Raw genomic sequence first — 22,996 nt, 5'->3', positions numbered from 1 at the left:
AGGCGAATTATGTTTTTGTTTTTATTATAGTAAATTGAACTCAAAATGATTCATTTTTATTAAAGATGCCTTATACAGAAGCTTTTTAATTTCTGTTGAAACCCACAGTATCTTTTATTGCTTGGTTTTAGTGGTTTGAGGTTCGGTTACTAAATGAAGCAGTTAAACAGGGTATTAAAACAAAAACGCAAAGCAAACTTATGACACTAAAATTGACGTGGTGCAGTAAAAATGCTTACTTTTCTAGCTTACCTGCACAACTTTTCTTCTATTTCAAATATTCAAGCTCAGATGAGTGCAACAAATTCATCAGATAGGTATCCAAGACCTTCTTTAGAAATGAGGATGATGTTCTTTTTAGTAGCTTTGTACATGTTTGTAACAGTTTGGTGATCACTTTGGTATTTAAACCAAAAGCATATGAAGTGAATGACTTTGAATGGAACTGAAGTGTTCTTCCTCAGTCATTATTGGTCTTTTGAGCTCTTCAGCTTTTGTGCCTTAAGCTCAAAATAAAAATTAACAAAGAAAATGCTGGAGTTGGTTCTCATATGAAAATTGGCTGTGTGTGTATAACTGTTCTCTGCATCAGATATACACTGAATGCATGACAGACACAGAGACACAGTCTTTTGTATCTTGTAAGTTTCCATCTGAGCAACTCCATTTTTGAAGGGAATTGCTAGTACTTCTAGTTATATAGGTCCTGTTACATCTGTACAATGTGATTACAATCAGCATTAAATTCTAGAGAACTCAATAAAAAATTTTAGTGGTTTTATTTAGGTCTAACAGTAGATAACAGCTCTACTTAATTAAAAGAAAAATCAGCTTGTATTCTTAGACACATGGGAGTTGCAATTTTGTAGTACCAAACATAAATCCATTGTTACTTTTTTTTGTTTTTTGTTTTTTAAATACTGAAATTACCTTGATTTTTAGCATTCCAGCTCAAGCCTGCTGAGGTAAATATGATTTTTTTTATGGTCGCTTTTCATGGTAGAACCATACTTCAAAGTAAAATAAAATGAGAGGAGTTCCTTTAAAAGGCTCACTGTCATGGTCAATAGATTTAAAGTTCCTACTTTTAAAACAAATGCTATATGCTTTTCTTTTTGTAAACAGAATGGAGGAAAAAACAATGCCAGCAGTGCATCACTTATGAGCAATCCTACAATAACCAGTGTGTGAGTGTTTAGTGTTTGGGGATAGGGTGGGGAGGAGGGAGGCATGTAAAGCACTTTGGCCTGAAGCTAGCTGTAAACAACTGGGAAAAAGACTTGGAAATATAAAGTAGGTAGATTGTTAAACTTACATGCTTGAGTGTTGCACATGTGTACTGTACTGTAAAACTTCTGCAATTTGGGTGCACCAGGTACCATTTCTATAGTAACCAAACCTCAATGCCATTTGTAGAATATTTGTCTTGTGAAAGCTGTTTCTTGTACTGCACTTCTTACAGGGCAAAGACTACCCTTCTGTCTGTTAGTACAATCTTAAGATGAGGAACATTGTTTTTGAAGTGGAAACTCAGCTTTAACTTTAACTGTACATAAACAGAATTCAACATGTTTAGCAAAGGAATTATATTGGTATACAAGTAACTTTGCAAGAGCAGAAAATATATTTAAAGATGCACTTCACCATTAGGTATGACTCCTAACTGTATGTAGTCTAACAGCTTTGATGTTGCTGAGATCTTACTAAATTTATTCAATTCATCTAGAAAGGTTCCCATGTATGAGAAAGATCTTGGTGACCCTTAACTGGAGTTGAGGAGAGAGAAATCAGTATTGTAGATTAACTACTCATTTCTTTTTTCTCTCCCTTTTACTTGGTAAAGTTTGATCAAAGCAGGTAGTGTTCATCTGCTTGTTTTAGAGGCTGGCACAAACAAAATAACTCATTTATTGGTTTTAACAGCACTTCATCCATTATGTTGTTTGTGAATGCTTAAGACTAGGCATGGGAAAAAACACAGCTACAGACTGTCAACAGATACGAGAACTCTGGTCCAATGAAGATAAAATCACTGTGGCTTGTCCCTGTGCTTTGCTTTAGATTTGCCCTCCAGAATAAGTTCATGTTAAGTTGCAAGAAAAATCATATTTGTGCCACATAATTGTTTTTTAAGAAGATTCAGTCTTGTGTCCTTAAGCTATTTTTACAAGGCTGGAATAGCATATTGAGTGCTGCCCCCATTTAGTGGAGCATGTCACTCATCTGATTTGAATTCATTCACACTGTGGCTAAGAGAACTCTGCCTCTTGCTGCTTTGTTAATGTCCGTTTTAAGTCACTCAGGATATGAAAATTTGCAAGTGTTACTTTATATAACTAATGAGTGTGAATTTCTTTTCAAAGAAAATTTAGAGCTTCATGTTGCTCTTAATTACAATTTGAACATCAAAATAGTCAGTCTGCTTGCTGCTTGGTATTATTTATTTATAGACCTCCTGATGTTCTTCAGGCTTTTTTAAACTTGTGCTGGGAGTTTTGAAAGATACCTGATGTCTTTAGAGTATTCAAATACTTGCTATTCAGTAAGACCAAGTATCAGTAGGGTTTTTTTTTTTGTCTATATCTATATGTGCTCTTTTTAAATGTATTAAAATCATCTGCCAGGAAGTTAAGCGTGTAGGTAGATGGCTGGTTTTGTTTTGTTTATTCCCTCTGCCTACCCAATGTTTTCTATGATCTTTGGTAGGAGTCTGTGGGTGCTCAGTGCTTCTGAAGACTGAGGTATGTTTAAGGCTTCTGGTTTTGATCTAAAAACCTATGTTATTTTGCAAAGGTATATTGGGTATTTATAGCTAAAATTATTCTTTGGGTATGTGGCCCTTTTGTGTATTTTTAAACATGTTCATAGCATAGATCATTCTCTTTTAATGAAGCTGTGTTGTAGGGCCTCATTGGCTCACCACATGGTCAGGATAGGAGAGAGCTTGGGATACACGATTCGCTTGTGACAACTACAGATAGGACTTGCACATGGAAAGTGTTTAACTTACTTAACCATTCAAAGTAAAGAGCAGCTAGAAAGAGGGGTCTCATCACCTTCCTACCTTTCAGTTCCTGAAGAGATCCAACAGATGCCCTCTTGATTACTTCTTTTGACATATTTAAAAATTGGATTTCAGCGGTAAAGCACAATGTGGCTTCTGTTTTGTATCCTTATGTAGTGTTCATACATTACATTGTTGTCTACAGTAGTAGATCACTTAGTAAAAGAAATTCTTTTCAACTTAAAACATTCAAACGTTCTTGATACCTTTACTACTGTTTGTGACAATAGCTTGTCCAGCGAGATGAGAGAGTGTAGTTTTAACTACTCTTTGACTTCAGTAAAATAAATATGCTTTTATTAGTGTGTTGTTGGTCTGCCTGCTCCTGGTGATATCGGTGGAATATAACAAATTCTTTATACTGCTATAAAACAAAAGCTACTTGATTAACTACTAGTGTAAGCCATATCTTTTAGAAGTAGCTTTTCTGTATGAATTGCAGTAAGTCTTAAAAGTAACTTTTAATACTGTGGACGTTTTGACATTTAATGCAAAGTTTCTTCTGTTTCTCCTAAAACAAGGTAGCTGAGATATGTATGCAAAAGACTTGCAGAGTGACAGACTTAAGGTTTTTGCTTTCTTTGTGGAAGAAAGACTTGTGCATCTTAAATCTGTTTCGTGCCAAAATTTAAGTTTGAGTTCCACAGTAGTATGGGTCTGAAAGAGAGCAGTAAAAATGCAGGACTTTTTCACTTTAAAGTTTTATCTTGTCAAATGTGAGTTTGCCAAATTTTGTTCATCTGCTACAGATCAGGTATGCCATTGTTGCCGCCTTGTGGCAGCGTGCACCGTGCTACTTAAACGCGCTGCCTGGAGGCTTATCGCATCACTTGTTCACGTGCACCTCCCCATAGGAGAGCGCAGAGCCTGGTAACAGCCTCATCTGTACCTTGTTAGATTCAATTTCTTACTTTATAATATAATTAACTGTATCTTGAAATAAGATCTAAAGGGTAGCTGTATTTAAAAAAACATACTGGCACTACAGATATGTTCAAGATGAAATTTGGGCATTAAAGTAATTTATTTAAAGTACATCTTATGTTGATATTTTGCAGACAGACTTTTACAACTGCCATGTTTATATTTTATATGGGAGAGAAAAACTCTGAATGCAAGCAATATTAAATGATTGCAGAGGGGGTTAGTAGTTCAGTTGTGTAGCAGAATATTAACCAGGGTGGGGCTGTGCATTTTTACTGGCTTGTAACTTACAGATGTTTGCTTAAAACAAACAAAAACTAAAGAAGCAGTAGGAAGCCTGAAAACATGCAAGCATATGAATGTGTCAGTCAAGTAGCAGAAGTTAATCTGTGACTGTATCATAAGATCTTGGCTGCAGTTGTTGTAAAATTACTTTAGTGTTCTAGAGAACCTGAATTTTGTACTGCCAACAAGATTTTCCTGGGAGCAGCTTGCTACTTTGCAGGTCAGTCCCATGTTGGTTTGTCAGAGCCTAGTATGTTTAACCTCATAAGCTTGGTACACAATCCTCTGTTTCTGTGGAGGCAAAGGTAGACTCAGAGTTGGAGGATTGTGACTAAGTGGTTTTGTTCATGTTGTAGGGGTTAATTTTCATTTTAGTGCTTACATAAGAAGATGGATATGTATAAAAACATGAAAAACATTAATGGGGTAGTGTTTCAAACATGATGATGAACTGCATAGATATGAGAAACTAACACAGTTGTCCTATGATAACTTGCTTGGGACATTTGTCTGTGGCAAAGCTATTGTATTTGGTATGTGCAATATCCATAAATCTTTTCAGCAAGTACTATATTAGAGTTTTATAATCCTTACAGTCCAGGAAATAGCTCATGTAGTTCAACTTTATTCTTGCTTTTTTGACCTGGAGATCTGGTAGTTAGCATTACTATTTATAAGATGTTTTAAGTTGCATAAATAAGGTTATTTTAATAGGATTATATGTTTTTATTGAATAAACACACAGATAGTCAGTAAAAGTAAAGTGTAGAGAGGGAGTAGTGCAAACTATGAAAGCTGTTCCTTTCAGCATAGCAGTGGGAAAGAAAAGATTTCTAGCTTGATTTACATTTTAAATTTCTACTATGAACAACTCTTAAGTTCCCCCTCACTTCCCTTTCTGATATTTTTAGTAATTTCACTGTGTTTTCCTTGAAGTGCAAGATGTTTAGTTTAATTATTCCAACTTGTTGATGTATTGACAATTTGCTGTGATACAGACCTTCCTGAGGAGATTCAAGGCTGTACTATCTTGAATGAAGCACTTTCCCCTGCTTCCCTGTTGGTAAAACACCGTGTAGTATAAAAGTTAGTAATTTGGAAGCATTTGGGGGCATGTTGCTGCTTTATCAGTTCTTTCTTACATAAAACTACCTAGATGCAAACACTTGAGCACTTTTTGTCACTTTCTTTTGACTAGTTTAAGCCAACTAAAAAACAACAAAGCGAGATTATTCTTAAGTTGTAAGTACTGTTGGGGGGAGAATACCAACAAGTTACATGTTAATCCACCTTGGTTACATGCTTGTGAGAGAATAAACAGGGCTGCTATTTAAGTTGGAAAAAATATTTTATTTCTAGATAGAGTTTAAGTAAAGGATCCTCTATGGTGTTTCGTATTTTGAAAGCAACGGATGCCCTCATGTGGTAGAAGTTAAAATTGAACTTCTATTCATAGTTTAAAAATAGACTATTGTAAGCTCTAGGTAATTATTTAAGAGCTTTCTTTAATGAATGTTCAAGATAATCTTGTATCACAAAATTCACAGCCTTACCCTGGAGTACACATAACTGAGCACAAATAAGACAGCATGTTTTTGTTTTGTTTTGTTTTCTTCAGTATTTCAAAGGTACCAAAGGATTAGGGCTGTGACCTCTTTGATGTGGACTCTGATGTTGCTGTTGTTGTGTCTCACATAGGTGATGTACAGTTCATAGACTATGAGTACTCTGGATACAACTACTTGGCCTATGACATTGGGAATCACTTCAATGAATTTGCAGGTAAAACTTGGATTTCCAAGGTAAAGGTCAACTTGGTAACAAAACAGTTCTCACTCCTGTACCTCACACACTCTATGCTTATGTCTATATGTATCTGTCTCTCGATATCTATATGTGTAGCTGTTCATCTGACAGTATCGGAATGTATTAATGTCACTTCCTGCAGGCTGGTTATGCCCTTTGAATTTTTTAAAAATGAAGTTCTTTTCAAAATGTATTTGAAAATTTTTCATTTTTCATCTGGTACCTCTTCAAAGTCCAAGTAAATCTTTAAGGAGTAAGTACCGTAAGAAGATTTTACACACAAATAAGAATTTCTTTTTTCTTCTGCAGAAAAGTTATACTGGATGAGTAGAGAATGGCAAAGGTCAAGCAGAAATCAGTGGGGGTTTTTTTTGTTTGTTTGTTTTTTCAGGAAAGAGTTCAAGTGTTAGAGGCCTGCAGTGTTCATAAAATAGTATATTATGCCTCATATAACACTACTGATGACACATGCACATATTAAGCACGATGTTCCTGAGAAAGCATGTAGTGTACAGCACATGTGGAAGGTGATATAATGGGAGGGAGACAAAGGGGGACCCTGAGAGAGGGAGAGAAAGTGTGGTTAAAAGCAGATTATTGAAAACAACAGTTTTTATCCAGCCTTGTAGACAAGATAAACTCTCAAATCCTCTGGGAAGAATAGCCAGTGGGCATGAACTTTTATCCAGGATTGGGAGTCCTGGCAGACTATACATGGCCTGTGGTTGAGCATCTCCAGTTAGGTAGATTTGGAGCTGTACGCTGTAAAGGGAAAATGAGACCAAAAAGCTAGTTACGGAGATGAGACTTTTAATGCTACCAATACTCTGTGGAGGGGAGGAGTAGACTTTTCATAAAGCTTCTGTCTTGGAAATATGAGCTTAGTTGGTGACAATGTGTATGTAATTGGATTCAGCTTTGGATAATGTTGCAAGTCCATTTTCATACAAAATGCATTAATATTTGACATCTGTGGGAGGGCTTTTGGTTCACAGTGCAGATGCTTTTTCCTGAGGCCTCCCTTGACATTAAACTTGCTAAATTTCAAAGTATAAATAGAATATGTGTGTGGCTGAAAATATATACAGGATAATTTTTGCTAAATTGAATCCTGTGTGAGAAATTCTTGCCAACCTGTAACTAATAAAATCAACCTAAAGTAAAAATACAGATTAATCTGTGTGTGGGGAGGGAGTAGTTGACTGTTCTGGTTCTGTGGTGTGTGGATGTGTGTGTGTGGTTTTTTTGGTTTTTTTGTTTTTTTTTTTTTTTTAAGATGCTCTGAAATCCTGACAGGGATTTTTTTTTTCTTTTTCTAGGAGTAAATGAGGTAGACTACAGCCTTTATCCCAACAGAGGATTACAGGAACAATGGCTAAGATCTTACCTTGAGGCCTACAAAGAATACAAAGGATTTGGTACAGAAGTCAGTGAGAAGGAGGTTGAAGTTCTTTATGTTCAAGTCAATCAGTTTGCACTGGTAAATAGCAATTTGTAGATTAGAATGTATCAAATGCTATAGAGAAGCCTGCTACTTTATAGACAAATGTAATTGCCAATTTTTTATTCAAACTGCTGTAGTATATGAAGAAAAACTTCCCTAGCCCATTTTAGTTAAAATTTGAGCTTTCTCTTTACTCTCGCTTTTCAGATAACACCATGCCTATTCCTCAAATGTTGTTTACATACGCGTTAAGTGGTCATTCAAATCCATTTTATCTCTAGAAGACAGATGATGTTAGGTCACATATGGTTATATCTTATGACTTTGTTTTCTAGGCAAAGTCATTTTTGACCAGTTTAGATGAGAATGGGGAGTCTTGATGCAACAAACCTCTGTTTACCGTGTGTGATTGTCTCTTTCCTTCTGCTCCCCCTTGACCTTTCTCCTAAGGCTGATTTTCCTTGAAAGGGCTCAGGTCAAGAGGTCAAGCATTGGTTCCATGTAGTCAGATTGGCTGCCATTCCCCATTGTCAGAGAAAAAAATGAGGCTGTAGCTTGTGCCTTGATAGCTATCTAAATAAGCTGGTAAAGGTATTATGAGTGTGAAGTTCTCAACACCTCCAGTCCTGCTGACCCTTGTATTTAAAAATAAATAAATAAATAAAATAAAAAGCCGGGGGGCGGGGGAGAGAACAAGGTGTGAATTGATCATTTTCAAAGATTTTAAGTTGGGTTTTCTAGATTTTCTTCTTGTAACATGACTGCCAAAGGATCTCCCTTGTCTCACATTCTCAGACCATCACAGTTATACCAATACTGTTCATTCACATAAAATTTACCAATTCATTTTTTTAGATTATTTCACATATGGAATGTGTAGTATGTGTATCCTTTGTGCCAAGCCTTTTAAAAAGCAGTAGGATTTGGATTTATTTAATGTTGAGTAACTGGATTTTAGACTAAGAGCACAATAGTTTTTGCTTTTTAACTTCTTGACCTCAGAGTTTATGGTAGAAAGTAGCAAGTAACTTTGCCTCAGAATTTTGATGGTGTGTTATGATTCTTCTGTAGAATATTCCAAGCAAAGGATGCAGTTAGTATTCGGAAACAAGTGGAGATGAACTTTTACCAAGTATTTTTGTCAGCTGTTCATTGATGTGACAAATCCCTAAGTTGTCCAGAGCTCTTTGGTGGGTCTGCATTGAACTTACAGTAGTAAGGAGACAGAAGAAGAAGTCGGTGATTCATAAAGACTTAATGCTTCTGAATTTAAAAGCCTTTTTGATTTTTTTTTTTTTTTTAAGAGTAAAACTGAGATGCTTAGTTTTCTAAAGATAATTTGGTCACCTTTGAGTGTTTCAGTACTGCCTCAACTACTCTGCCTGCAGTGTCTTGGCAGGCGGGGAGTTGCTTCCAGGCTTGGTTTTAGTCACTTCGGTGATTTAAATTGCAGCAAAAGTGCATGTGTACTGTCCTATGGTTCCTAGGAAGTTTTGTCTTTCCACAGACTGAGGCCTGGCTGTGTGAGTCCACTCACTGCTCCTCCTGTCTTGTGTGCTGTAAGGTCTCTCCTCTCTGCTGTCAGTCTGTCAGTTGCAGACTCTGGATCTAAAACCTTCGCTCCCTTGTTCCTTCCCTTTGAAAGGGCCGAGCATGTTCAATTTTGTTCCCTCTTCAGAGAGTTCCACCCGATTTTGGTTCCTCATCTTTTAGGAAAAAACAACATCCAACAACAGTCAAACATAGTTTATGAACAATAATTCAAATAGATGTGACATTTAATCATTGAATGCCCCCATTAAATATATACTGTTAGAAGTAATTTTAAGATGCCTGTCTCTTTTCCAGGAGTTACTTAAAAGGTTGTATCTCTGCATTGTTTTCAAAGCTACTTACAGGTTCACATTATCTTTGTTAGTTTTCCGACTAGCCCTGATCTTGCTTTGCCTGGGAGATGTAACATGAGGTGTTATGGCAAAACTGCCATTTACCCAGCAGCTAGATAGTAAAAAGCGAAGTAAGATAAAACTAAAGGATAAAATTCCAAACTATGCCTAGGAGGACTAGGTCTAAGAAGCCAAATTGGCCTTACTTCAGTCCTCTTTCTGACTATCCAAGTACACTGTAGTTAACATAATGCCTTTAGTTTTCTGGCAAAAAGCTAGTGGTTGCAGTGAGAAAATATTTGATTTCTAGCAAGACGATTTACTAAATAAGTCTTTACTTTAGAAAATACCAGCTTGTTTGTCATTACTCTGTTAATCTGTATTACCAACTGTTACTGTAAAATTCAGCTGTCTCATTCACTTAGGAAAGTTAGATTTGCAATTGTTTAGGCTGGTGGTCTGTTTTAAAAATTTAGCATTGTTTGTCAGTTTTAAACTATGGTCGTACTAATGTTTAAGAGGATAGAGTTCTGTTTAGACCTAGACCACACATGGTATACAAATACTGCCAAACACAAGATATAATGTTATTTAAAGTGGGAGGTTTTATTAAGAGAAAATAGACTAAAATTAATGAATGCTGGTGTAAAACAACAAACTGCTTACCATCAGGTGAAGTTATCAACACTAAAGGTAGAGAAGAGAGTTTCACATGCATAAAATAGTTGTGGTTTAAGGTGTTTTCAGGCACATCTGCATGCATATATGTTGTATGCATCTGGTAAAGACACGTGTAAGTACAGTGCTGTTACATGCAAGCTTCAGGAAGCAATTTAGGTAATTACTGTAAGCAGCTATTTACAGAACAGAAATCTGAAATGTGTCACGTGTAATGTGGGTGGACCAGAAATTAAATGCATCTTTCACAAGGAGATTATTCAGCTCATGGCCATTGTGTGTATGTATATACATATGCGTGTGTGTATATGTATCTATACATGTTCCAAAGTTTATTGAAGTATACTAGTAACCATATCGTTCATGTAATCCTTAGTTTCAATCTGAAACTGAACAAACAGGCTGTGTACTTGGATTAGAAAAGCAAGTAAGGTTAGAGCAGATGAGAAATTTCTCTAAATGCTGATGGCTTAGAGGTTCTCTTACACAGCTACAGATTGTATCTCTGTGTCCAAGTCAGTAGTGAAGGTGTCATCAAAGGATGTAAGGTGTAAATCTAAGGGTGTACTCAGAGAATCGGAAGGAGCTTTGTTGATCTAAATGCGTAGATACATACATGTGCACACATGCACACACGAGTTGAATACATGTAGAATAATATTAGGAAAAGTTGTTTAATTGATAGCAGTGGAAATGAAAATAGAATTTATTCCTATGCACTTTTTAACACAGTGTGTATAATTGCACAACACTGTACTTGATTGAACTATTTTACAAATACTACAATATCTTTCTTGGAAAGGAAACTTGGGGAGTCAGGAGACCTATGGAGATAATCTGATTGCTAGTAATTAAGTCTATAATGCATATTGAAAATATTTTGGTAAATATATCAGATTGACAAAAAGATCGATTTTTTTTGATAGTTCTCCTGTAGATATTTTTTTTTGTCTTAATGTTAGAATATATGTTTGCTTTTATATAATGTTAATCTGTTGCTACTTAATTTTTCCTATAGGCATCCCACTTCTTTTGGGGATTGTGGGCTCTAATACAAGCCAAATATTCTACCATTGACTTTGATTTCTTAGGGTAAGTATGCTTGCTACATACAGACACTTTTTTTTTCCTGTTAGTAATTTCGTAGGCTCACAGAGTAGTTGAGGTTGGAAGGGACTGCTATAAATCATGTAGTCCAGCACCCCAGCTATCGGAAACTACTAGCTCTGAGCAGCAGGCTTGATCTGTATGACCCTACAGTATTTTTTATTTATTTATTTTTTTTTAAGAGAAAACTTTTGAAGATACCATGATGATAAAAGCTGTCTGCTTTTTGTTGCTGAAAGTTCTCTAACTTAGTATGTGCCTTTGGGCTAAAACATATAGTATAACATGCCAAAGAACTTTGAGCAGATTAAACCTGTTTTGTAGGTATTGTTTGTATTGGATAGACCAAAGCACAGAAGCCAAGTAAGTTGGTCAGTGTGGTGTAGTGTCTGTCAGACACAAGAGCTATGTTTCCAACCCCAAAAATCAGGAGACCAAGTTCTCATACAAAAGAGCTTCTCTATCTTGTGCTGCATGGGGTACTGATTTGAGAAATTCCTACCCTTTTCCTTTTTAAGCAGTCTCCATAATGCCAATGAGTACTTGGTTCTATTTCAAGAGACACTGGCTGATGGTTCTGTTTCAGGTGAATGTGTGTTTTGGCATGTCTTTTCTCACACTCTTTCACCGCAACAAACAGGAATTTATCCATTGGGGCCTGGAAGGGGTGATTAAAATTAATTACTTTCGGTCAGTATAAAACTTTGCTTCAGCTTAGAACTTTTTTGCGTTAAAGACTGAGGCAGGTTACTAGGCTTAGTTGTGTTAGGTCATTTTGTAAATGAGTTAGTATAGAAAGTTGATTTCCCACCCACCCCCAATCCCGGCTTTGTGACTAATCAGTCTCAAGTAGAAGTACTTGTTAGTAACCACTAGATGGCACAAAAAAACAAGGTAAAGCACACTATGGTAGAAAACAAAAATTTTGTTGCAGTTTTGAAAGGAGCTTTGAAGCAACATTCTTGAAATAAACAAGCTCAGGCTTTGGGGAAGTGCAGCTGTCCATTCACCACCTCTGATAACCCCTGAACAGTAGCTGTTCTGCAAACTGGAGCAAGCTGGGAGGATGTTCTGAGGATTATGGTTGCTTTGTTCTTAATTTCTTCCTTCAGCAGCTGCTCTGGAGGGTGCTGGAAGGTGCTGGGTTAGGTGGACTTCTAATTAGTCCTAGTATGGCTCCATTTATGTAAGGAATTATCTACTCTTAACTTAATCTCTCTGTCTCCCTTTGATTAGGTATGCAATTGTTCGTTTTAACCAGTATTTCAAAATGAAGCTGGAGGTTGTGACGTTAACTCTTCCTGAGTAACGAAGACGAAGAAACTTACCAAGTGGATAGACAACGCCTGAATCTTCTGAGAACAGATACTGGAAAAAAACTAAACATTTGTTAAAGTTCTGTAATGCTCACTTGGTGGTTCTTGCTTTATAAATAATGCCTCTAAACAGTCCTTCAATGTTAAATTTAATATGAAGAGCATACCTACTGCTGTCGATATAAAACGGATTAGAAACTTGCTAAATCTATAAAAGGTTGTAGAAATGGCAATTTAATCCTTTTTTGTAATTTAACATATGTTGTATGTGAATTATTTATTATAAGTTTAACATGATTCCATTGCTGCTTTCATCAGTTTTTGTAAAAGTTGGGTGCAGACAGTGAAGTTATTCCAAAGGATTCATTTAACAACTTACTTTATTGAAGTTGCATTAACTTATATTAGAGAACTACATGGTCAGAGAATATTAATGTTAGATCTACACAAGCAAAATTTCAGTGGTAATATAGTCTGAGATACTGATGACCAGTATGCAGTAATTGGGGAGAAAGGCTAGGAGGATCAAAAAAAGAGTAGCTTTCCCTCTCGCGGTACTTCTCTGTTGTGTAAGAATCAATGTGTTTGCTGAAATGGTAAATAACATTTTGATTTTCCTTCTTGGTGTGTTAAGCTGTAGAAATGTGAAAGTTCTGTGGCCATCAGATTCTTTGAGAATGTGAACCGTCACAATGTTAGATGGGAAATGTACCATCTTTAACTTCTGTGGGAAAGCTGCTTGTTTGTTAAAGAGTGCTTTTTAAAAAAAAAAAAGAAAAAAAGAAAAGAAAAAAAAAAGAAAAGTAAACAAAAGACCACTATTCCAAAATCTGTATTCCATTTTGAAACTTGATTCAGAAATGAACACTATTTTGGTCTCTGTATTTGGTGTACTTTAGCAGTATCAAACAGAATGGACTATTGAACTGAAGATTAGTAAACAGAGATCCTGTTGCACTGGGGAGCAAGACACTTAGTTTACAGTTCATGTATTGTTGACGTCTTTCCTTCTGCTTTGCCATCTTCTGACCTTGGATCCTAGTCTTAAATGCTTGGTCTTGTAGTTGCAGGTTCTGGTTTGTTCTGTTTTTTCGTCTGTGGTAGCAAATTACTTTTCAAAGTCTCCAGTTCAAAAGATAGTATGGAAGTGTATAAGATTTGAACAATGGAGCTTTGATCATCACACATTTAATATTTTCTTATTTCTTTAAAGCTATTATACCAAGAATGATCTGGATTACAAAATGTGAATTGAAAGGAAAATGTTTACTTAGCAAAATAATTGGTAAGTTTAGGAGTGGAAAAGAGGCTTTAAATCTCAAAGAACAAACAAAAACCAACCCAACAATGCAGTATGGAGTTGGGCAGGCATATACTGAACCCTGATTATACTCTGAAAAGCTTTGCACTTTGGTCACTTAAGTGCCCACATGTACAAAGTCTGTGTGTGTGCATATACACATGTAAACACAAACTTACATGAAGAGTAAATATTGTGGGGAGCCTTTTGTACAGACTCCGGCAAAGGTATTTATTCAAAATCGCTTTAGAGCACATCGTTATATGTGTGTGTGCATGTACATATGTATACCTGTATGGATATGTATACATATGTGTGTATATATATACACACATGCATACATCTGTGCTTTACAAAAGCTTGGATTGATTCAGGACAAAGAAAGCAATTGATGCGAATGAAAAATTTTCACCTTGAAAGACCATTCTGAATGGCATTCTGTTATTTTACAAAAGCAAGATTTGTTCCCCCCGCCCCCCCCCCCTTCCCCTGACTGGTTTATATTCATCTCTGAATGTCTCCAGTTTTTTATTTCGTTCAGTCAAAACCTTAAAAGTATAATAAAAATGGGAGAATTTGGATTTTTTTAAACTTGAAATTAGGTAACACTTCTAGCATTTGTTAGTTGGAAGCTACTATATTGGGCAAATTCTCTTGGTAGTTAAATAGAAACTGGTAAAATTGACATATTTTCCTTCTGTAGCAGTCATCAAGGATGTTGCTAGAGCTCATGAAACAGCACTGAAGATGTTTATTTTCTGTTTTTTCTCCCGGTAGATGTGATCGGCAAACTCACATTGAGTAATTCCTTGCTTTCTTGGTAGTCCATTTTAAGTTCAGCAAGATCTCTTTCGAAGTAAATTTGATTAGAACTCAATTACTGTTTTCCTCAAGTGGTGACTTGACTTCTGGCAGTATTGCTTTGTATTCATAAAATACTTGAAAGAGGCTGTGAAATTCACATAGTCTTGGGAAATCCAACTCTTAAAGATGCTGTCTAACTTTCCCAGCAGTTGGTGATCCATATTTCCTCTTCAAGTACCAGTACTATTTAAGTTTGGAGTTAGTGTAATTTTTTCAGTAGTATTTTGTTTATATAGCAAAAGTAGCAATAACTCTGTAAGAGCAGAAACTTGCTCCTGCAGAACCAAAGCTCTTCATGAGTGCAGCTCATCTCATTTTGTGGAGTTGTTAAGTTCCACTGAATCCCATAAAAGCACTTTGAAGCAGACAGTAAATACTGCAAGCTTTTCCTGAGCCACTTTGAAGAAGCACAAGGATTATCACAGGTTACAGTGGTCAACTTTGCAGTACTGATAGAGGCTTTCATGTTGCATGTTGAAATTCATTTTACACACTTAAATACTGCTTTGCATCAGCTTTCTTTCAAGACAAGTACAGATTAAAACAATTCCTGATAAAAGTTGTTCTGAGGAAATACTGTAAAGCACCATCCAGAGTGAAATGGCAGTTACCTTGAGTCTTGCTAAACAGTTTTAGTGAGTAGCACTCGGGTATTCTCACTTCCTAAAGAGTATCTGCCGATGTGTTAAGTTTGAAGCGGTAGCTTGCAATAGCATTGCAGGATATAAGCTAGCTTGAAACTGTGAATACAGGACATCCTGAATGTAAGTTAGGTACTGAAGCACCAAACTAGAGAACGTGTACTTGTTTCAGTTCATTTATCTCAGTCTTTTTATAGCAGCTTTAAGATACTTGAAGGAGGACAAAAAGAAAATGACTGAGCTCTAGAAACATCCCTTAGTAGTTCTGACTGTGACTTGCCAAGAAGATACTCTGTTGCCTTTATGTTAAGCTAAGGTCATGAATGCCAAAATTAATAATTCTTCCTGTAGTTAAACCTATATTGTAAATATGAAGAGGATTGTTAGTAATGGCATTCATGCATAAATAGCATCAAGTCAATAGACCATAGTGGCCTGGTTGCTTTTGTAAAGCAGAACAGTGTGAATTTTTTTCTTCTCATTTCTGCAGTCTGATCTGGTTAATCTGTGTCTAATTTCTTTAAAGCATTTAAGCATTAAAGATTTCTAAATGATAACTAATATGATCTCACGTAACTTTAAATTTCTTCATTTACAGTTCTTAATTTGCATTTTAAAAGGAATTACCAGATTCACATTAACCAGGTCTGACTGTATATGTATATACAACAGTGTAAATAACCATTTGTAAATTAGTGTGAATTGTACTGTATCTTGCATTTATGGACTCGTGTATTGCATTGTATTCTCTCCTATTTTGTAGCAATTTTGATGTAAAGAAGAAATCTAATTCTGTGTGCTGACTTCTTTTGTTAACTTGACCTGTAACAAAGCATAATAGTTTTATGTTAAGGTATCCATTTATAGCCTTGGACATCCAATGTGATCTTTTCCATTAGCTTTTTTTTAACACCATGCTCTTGGGAATGATTCTGTGAATAAAGGAATTTATACAGTGATAAGATTAAGAGATAGTCTGTTCTAATATTAGAGCAAACTAAATATCAGGAGTACATACAGTACCTGTGGTATAGGAAAGGCTGTTAAAATGGTTTGCTTACTAAACCTCCAAAAATTTCCTATATATCCTTGAACGTTGGTGACTTCTGAACAGAAACATGTAGAACTGAAGTACTCTTTTAAGGAGTGTGCTCCTGTGGTGAAAGCAATTTAATTAATTGTGATAGAAGTCTCCTGACTTAAACATTTTTCATGGATATAGCCTTATGATAGGATTAGCTACTAACTTTTAAATGCTTATGATAAAACCTCAAATCGCTAAAATAGTTCTGCTGGCCATTTTCCTCAGCACTAGAACTATTGGTAGCCTCTTTAGCCTATTTGAAACTTATCTGAGGTAGTTCTCCTCCTCTTCCCCCTCTTCCCCCACCCCCCAAAAAAAAAAGGCAGGGGGGACGACAAAACCAACCCCAATTCATTAGGGGAACATGTTAGGACTATTAACCTTGGAATATAAAAACTTCTTTCCAGATCTGATCATCATTATCTACTTTCTTTGCTTAAAATGGTCTTTTACTTTATTAATATATGACTTCTGAAAAGAAGTTTCTTTTGGTGTAGGAAGTCTATTTTTGAAGAGGCCTTTAACACTGGAAGTGAAGCATATACAGTTGTTTTACCTAAATGCCAGATTAGATACCATGATTGTTGCCTTTCACTGCCTGTTTGTTTTTAAACTCCATAGTGTTCTTCAGGCTGTTGTTCAGTTCTTGTTCACTGCTGTGTTTAATAATGTTGCTGGAAAATACTGGTGTGCAAATCTCATTGTCCATCTGGTAAATTGATCTTGGTGCAGTTCATGCATTCTGTCAGTTTTACCTGCTCCTGATGAACAATACACGTGCTTATCAGGGTGGACACTTAAAGTTACAAGGGTTCTGGAAAGTAAGTTTCTGTCATAGAATTATTAGTCAAGAGGAGGGATGGACTCAGTAAAAATAAGTAAAAGTAAATAAGTCACATGGAAGTTCAAGTTTTAAGTTTTTTATGTGACAAGCTATTGGATATGCCTTCTGTTTACTTGTGTAGTTTAAGGACAGGAGCAAATTGTAAAGAAAGAGCAAGCTTGTTTCAAAATGAAGTTGAGGGTTTTTTTAAAGCAGTTGGTAGATAACAAAAGCTTACAAAATATCCCTTATCACTCCTACTGAAAGAGATCTTAAAATTAGGTAACTGCTTTTCTGATTATGCTTTTTTTCCTCCTCCTTTTAAACAAACAAACTGGAATATAATCTCTTGTTTGGGTAGTCCTCCCTGTAGCTTGTAAAAAAGGTTGACTACTTCCCCGCCGTCCGAGTGTGAGATGACTGTCTCTTGATGGGTTTTAATGTTTTTGTATTGTTTAATATGTTTTTAGCTGCCTTTTGAGGTGTGCTGGAGTACTATACTGTTGGAATTGGCTATTGTCTCCTGTCATCTCTTCCATGCCAGGCAGGTTGTAATTATAGTAGCAGAATAGAAAGCACTTGATCAGATTTCCACTTAATATAAGGCTGGTGTTGAGCAGTCCTGCAGCTGATTTCTTTACCTCTTCTTTTTAGCACAGTAGGCTGAATGCCAATTGTATTCACTGGTTGTGAAAGATATGAAAAGCTATGACCTTGGTCTTGTGCAAGGTAGGTATTCTGCTAGCCAAGCACACGACTTAAAGGAAGAGGCTCTCTACAGTGGGAAAGTGCCCAAGCGCAGTTTGGCACATGTGCCACATGTCAGAAGAAACCAACCTCTGTTGCCTATAGACCTCTGGAATGGAAAGGAGGATGTGTAAATTATTTGCATTTGCCAATTGTATGGTGCTGCTCTTAAGTGATGTGGTGAGACATTGGTAATAGCATTGTCTGATTTTTTTAAGTGATTTTCCAAAGGACCTGATCCATAAAGTTTAAGTCACTGTGACTAGGAAACCAGCCAACTTAGGGGGAGAGAGAAGAAACATTCTAAAATTTTACTTAAAAAAAAATCTGTGCAGTTGATTAATTTGCCTTACTTCAAGTGTGTGTTTGGCTTTTTTCATGTTTAACCATGTAGGTGTTCTTGCACCAGATTCCTTGACAATAATGGGTTGTTTTATTCTTTTAAGTGTCAAAAACTGACTGAAATGTGCCTGCAGTTACAGAGTAGTCTGAACTTAGAACAGATGGCTGTGGTTACCAGACTTTGTGGAAATTAAAAGTTGGGTGAAAGTTTAGAAAGCACACAAGTTACTTGAAATCCAGTAAAAAATAAATGCTGAAATAACTTGAGGTAGTGCACCAGTCCAACCTGTTTTTGTGGTATTGCAACTGCATTTTTTTCTGTGTTGAAGTTTTTTTCACACAGCAAAGATCCATGCAAAACACAAGATGAAACCAACTATGGAGGAGAAATGTGAAAAATGTTATACACAATGCTGTAAAATGCAGAATAAACTGGAAAAAGTAGATGTTTCTAAGCTTTTGGTGGTAGTAATTTTTAAGTATTATCAAAAATGATAGGTGTGTAAAGTCTTTAGTGTGTGAAAGCTTGCTTTTTTGATTTTTGTTTTTTTGTAGAAATGTTCCTTTTAACATTTGTATTGCAAATGTAGTCTGTGGTAGTATAATGCTGCTTTGTACAGAAGTGCTTTGAATAGTCTCAGCACTGAGAATGTATTCAATCTTTCTTAAACATGACTTAAGTAGATGCATTGGTTCTGTCTCAAGCCTCTTAATCCAGCTATCTAAAACCCTTTAAATACTTGCAGAAACGGCCATATTATATTAGGAATATATTCCATTTTCTGTCTTTTTTCACTGCATATTTTTTTGGAGGGGGGGGTGTTTTCGCTTTTTTGTTTTTTTGTTAACTTTTGAGTTCATTTATGTCCTGTGAATAAAATGTCTGATTTAAAAATAAGCCTTTATCATCTTCCAGCACTGTCATCCCTCCAAAGACCCCATGACCCTTCTTGTATGATGTGGAGTTTAGCTGCATCATTTATTATTTGGAGTGAATTGTATTTCTTTTGAACTACATGTTGAAGCTATATTATAATAAGGCCTTCTACCACTGATTAAATGAAGTAATGTATCTTTCAAAGAGATTTATATTGTGTAAATAATTTAAAGCTGCAACAATAAAGTTGGTTTCTAACTGCACTGTTAGCATATATTGTGATGACTTTGCTTTCCACAGATTTAAAAACATTTAATATAGGATAGTTCAGTTTTCTTAAAGGCTTTGGATTCCTATCAAAATAAATACCTTTTTTTTCCAGGATTAATAACTCATCTATAAATAAAATACTTTGAGCCAGTATTTGGCTTGTAGAAAGTTAAGAGTTAACATCTTTGTTTTGTATATTAAATGTAGACTTGGTTATTAACAGCTAAAATTTCAAGGCTGAGAGGCAGGGACTAGATGAAATACAGCTGTTGGTGGGGTTTACTGCTTTTAAGAAATTGAGGAAAAATACATGAAAAGTTTGGGCTAGCACACAGTATTTTTTGTGCACATTAAGAGCTATGTTAGATGCACAGGACCCATTATACTGAAGAAAGGCTCTGTGTTCAGTGCTGGTGGCACAGTATTAGAAATTTGCTTTTGGGGTTAACAGAGATGTTAAAATGTATGTCAGTAAAATTTTGCTTCCTGTATCTCCTTTGTACACCTTAAGGAGAATGACTTCACCACGATCTGGATTTTACTTGGGATTGAGTTATCCCTGTGCAACTGCTCACAGTAAATATATTGAGGAAAACTTGTATCAAAGTCTGACCTCCATTATTACCTGCCATACTTGTCACTGGAAGTAGAACTTTTCTGCATGCACTAAATACAAACTTTTGTTATTCTTGGTCTTGTTCCTAGTGGGCTTGATTTAAGAAGTACAAGAGTTTATATGTATATCCAATAAGTGACAGATAAATAAAGCGAAACCGTAAAAAATTTATGTTAAGTGCAAGTACAGACTAATCTTAGGTCTAAAAAAACCCATGACCCAGCATTGTGGGAGACTGGAGACTTTCATCTTTTCTTTAATAGATATTTATTTATAATAATTCCTTCGTAATTTGTATGGCCTCCGCCTTTTAACTTGCTGACTGTTTTATATACGTGCAATAATCAATGGTAATGCTCTGTATGCACAGCTTCTGTGGTCTGAGGGTTTCTAGTGCTGCCAGCATCACTGCCTCTCATTTACCTAAACACGGGGTATTATTTCAGTGGGGCTTTTTGCTGCCAAAGTACTATTTCTGTGACAAAATGGGCAAGTCAAAGACTAGTTTTCCCATTCAATAAATACACAAGCTATGACCAGAGTTAAAAGGTTTGCTTGTCCCTTCCAAATTGGTCATTAGAACAAAGAGCCAGCGTTTCTGTGACTTCCTCTTCTGAAATCCTCAGAACTTTCCCTACGTGCTAAGTTGTGGCTGGTCTCTGCTCAGTGTGACAGGAGATCTCTTGTGCTGATCTTTTTCCCAGATAAAATCACTTCATTCACAGCTTGTTCAATTTGGCCTCGTTTTTCCAGAAAATGCAGAGCAAGCCTTTACTGAGCTAGAAGTTGTCAGTGGGAAATAATAAAGAAATGGTTGTGGGCCACTTCAGGAAGTATGGTTTTGAATAGGGTATTTTCCTTGAGATACGGAGCAAGCTAATACAGAGCAAGCTGCAGACGTAATAAGTAAAACAATGATGTGTAGTGGACTTTAATACCTATTCAATTTAAGTATCAATTATATAAAGTGTACTTTCATAGTATTTAAAAAAAAAAAGTGTTCTCTGGGTGAAATTAAAATAGCACATTTACACTTAATGACAATAGAAATGATTCCCATTATACAGGATGCATATAGAATTATGTAGGATATATTAAATAGAAGATTTTATTCTCATTAGCACTACAGAATCCAGCAGTGTGAGAATGAACTGGAATCTAAGTGCACTGACACGTGTAGACTACCTACAGTCTACTTTAAGAATCTGCACTTGCTACCAAGCAGGAGGTGTGAGCTCTCTTTTTCTTTAAAGTCCCCACAGTTTGCTTGTGTTGTTGGCAAGCAGGGGCAAAACCATTCTTTCATTAGAAGCTGACTTTGAGACAGTAAGTGTGAACCTCTTGTTGTGTACTCTTTTGTAAGTCTTCCGTTAAACTCTAGACGTAAACTGCTAACCATGACTAGTTTCCTTTCCAGCCCGAAAGTGTTAATGTTCCTTTCTATTAACTTGGAGGTCGTCTTCATCCCACCTTCTTGCAGTGCTATTTAGAATAAAGCTGCTTGTCAGGTTTTTCTTTTTTTCCCTTTTTAGGAATGTGAAAAGAGCAATTCATAGATTTCTTCAAATGCTAGCAGTAACCTAAGAAGTCAAAGGTGTTGCCTACTTCGGATGACTTGATGATTAACGGGCAAGTCAGAAGCACAGCTCTTACTTTATTGTGGTTACTTTCTGTCAATACCTTTATTTCTCTCTGCCCTGTGAAAAAAAACAGGATGGCAAAATCCAGCACTTACCCGCAGGTGGCAATGGAGCTGCAGACTGGGTCTCATTGTTCAAGAAGCTTTTCAAGACAGCATATTTTTGTAGTACAGCATGTCATACATTGAGTTAAACAGGAAAGTATTCTTTTATCTCTCAATGAGTTGCAGCCAAGATCTGTAATTGCCTTGCTCTTAATGTTGCGTAACTGTTAGCAAGACTCAAGCCAAGCATTAATGAATTTCATCAGAACTTCATTTTTTAATGAGCATCATTAATCGTTAGTCATGCATGCTACAGCCTACACTCCTCTAAAGTGGGTGTTTGCCAATTGTGTTGCACTATAAAAACAGCAGTATATTTTCCCCAGATTTCATCAGTAAAATAACAACAGGAAAGACGACTGTGGAGGGAGGAAAACCTCATTTATTTGACCTTTTAAATGCTTGAGATGCTCTCTGAAAGTTGGTCTGAAGCATCAGCTTGTGAGCAGCTGCTGCCCCACTTCCTCTCTGGGCTATCATAATAATGTCCTTGTGCGGCTTGGTGTGAGATGAAATGGGTCTCACGCACAAGACTTAGCATTGCTCCAAACCACAGTGTTGCTCCAGCCTGTTAAGGTGGAATCACTGACTCTTATTACAAACTTCTTGAAGTTTTTCAGACAAAACTTTTTTTCAGGCTAGGAAAAGCAGTGAATAGCTTTAGCTGCTGTGATCCCCTTGATCAGGTCTTTATTCTTTGGGATCCTGGACCTGGACCTTTCTGAAAGCTGAACGAGGAACGCCAGATCCCAACTGTCCCAGCACACCTGTCCCAACTTGGCAATTCAGGTAATTAGTCAGAGTGGTGTTCTGTCTGCACCAAAACATCTTGCAGCCCATTTGTACTTCCTCTGTAATGAAGTGAAGCTGACTAGCTTATACAGAGGAGTGAATTAAGTTGTCACGTGGATGTCAGACTGTATTAGGGCTCTTTGAGAAACAAATGCTTTTTGCTGTTGTGTATGCTAGAGATAGCATGACTAATCATAACACGAGCCTAAATAGTGCAATCTCTCACTACAGATACTGATTTGTACCAAGATTTTAGAAGCAGGTTAAAACAAACAAAATAAATTGTAATGCAGCTAATAACAGTACTGCACAGTGAGGAAACAGTCTTTTCTGCTTCTTATGCACTGGCCAAGTATATTATCTTATGCCAATATATTCCTCTATTC

At 36.2% G+C, this 22,996-nt stretch overlaps 1 protein-coding gene across 1 annotated transcript in view; it reads left to right on the top strand.

The window, feature by feature from the left end:
- The window catches only part of ETNK1 (ethanolamine kinase 1), a 37,015-nt gene extending 17,564 nt beyond the window's left edge, over positions 1-19,451 (top strand). The window contains exons 5-8 of the mRNA XM_026092645.2: positions 5,972-6,055; positions 7,399-7,559; positions 11,106-11,179; positions 12,431-19,451. Of these exons, the coding sequence (XP_025948430.2) occupies positions 5,972-6,055; positions 7,399-7,559; positions 11,106-11,179; positions 12,431-12,503 (392 nt within the window). The 3' untranslated portion in view covers positions 12,504-19,451. The remainder of the gene's footprint in view (positions 1-5,971; positions 6,056-7,398; positions 7,560-11,105; positions 11,180-12,430) is intronic.
- Positions 19,452-22,996: the final 3,545 nt, after the last annotated feature.

This window comes from Dromaius novaehollandiae, chromosome 1, assembly GCF_036370855.1.
Source record: "Dromaius novaehollandiae isolate bDroNov1 chromosome 1, bDroNov1.hap1, whole genome shotgun sequence".
NCBI lineage: Eukaryota > Metazoa > Chordata > Aves > Casuariiformes > Dromaiidae > Dromaius > Dromaius novaehollandiae.
Note: the sequence above shows the minus strand (reverse complement) of the source record. Positions and strands in the feature narration are given on the sequence as shown.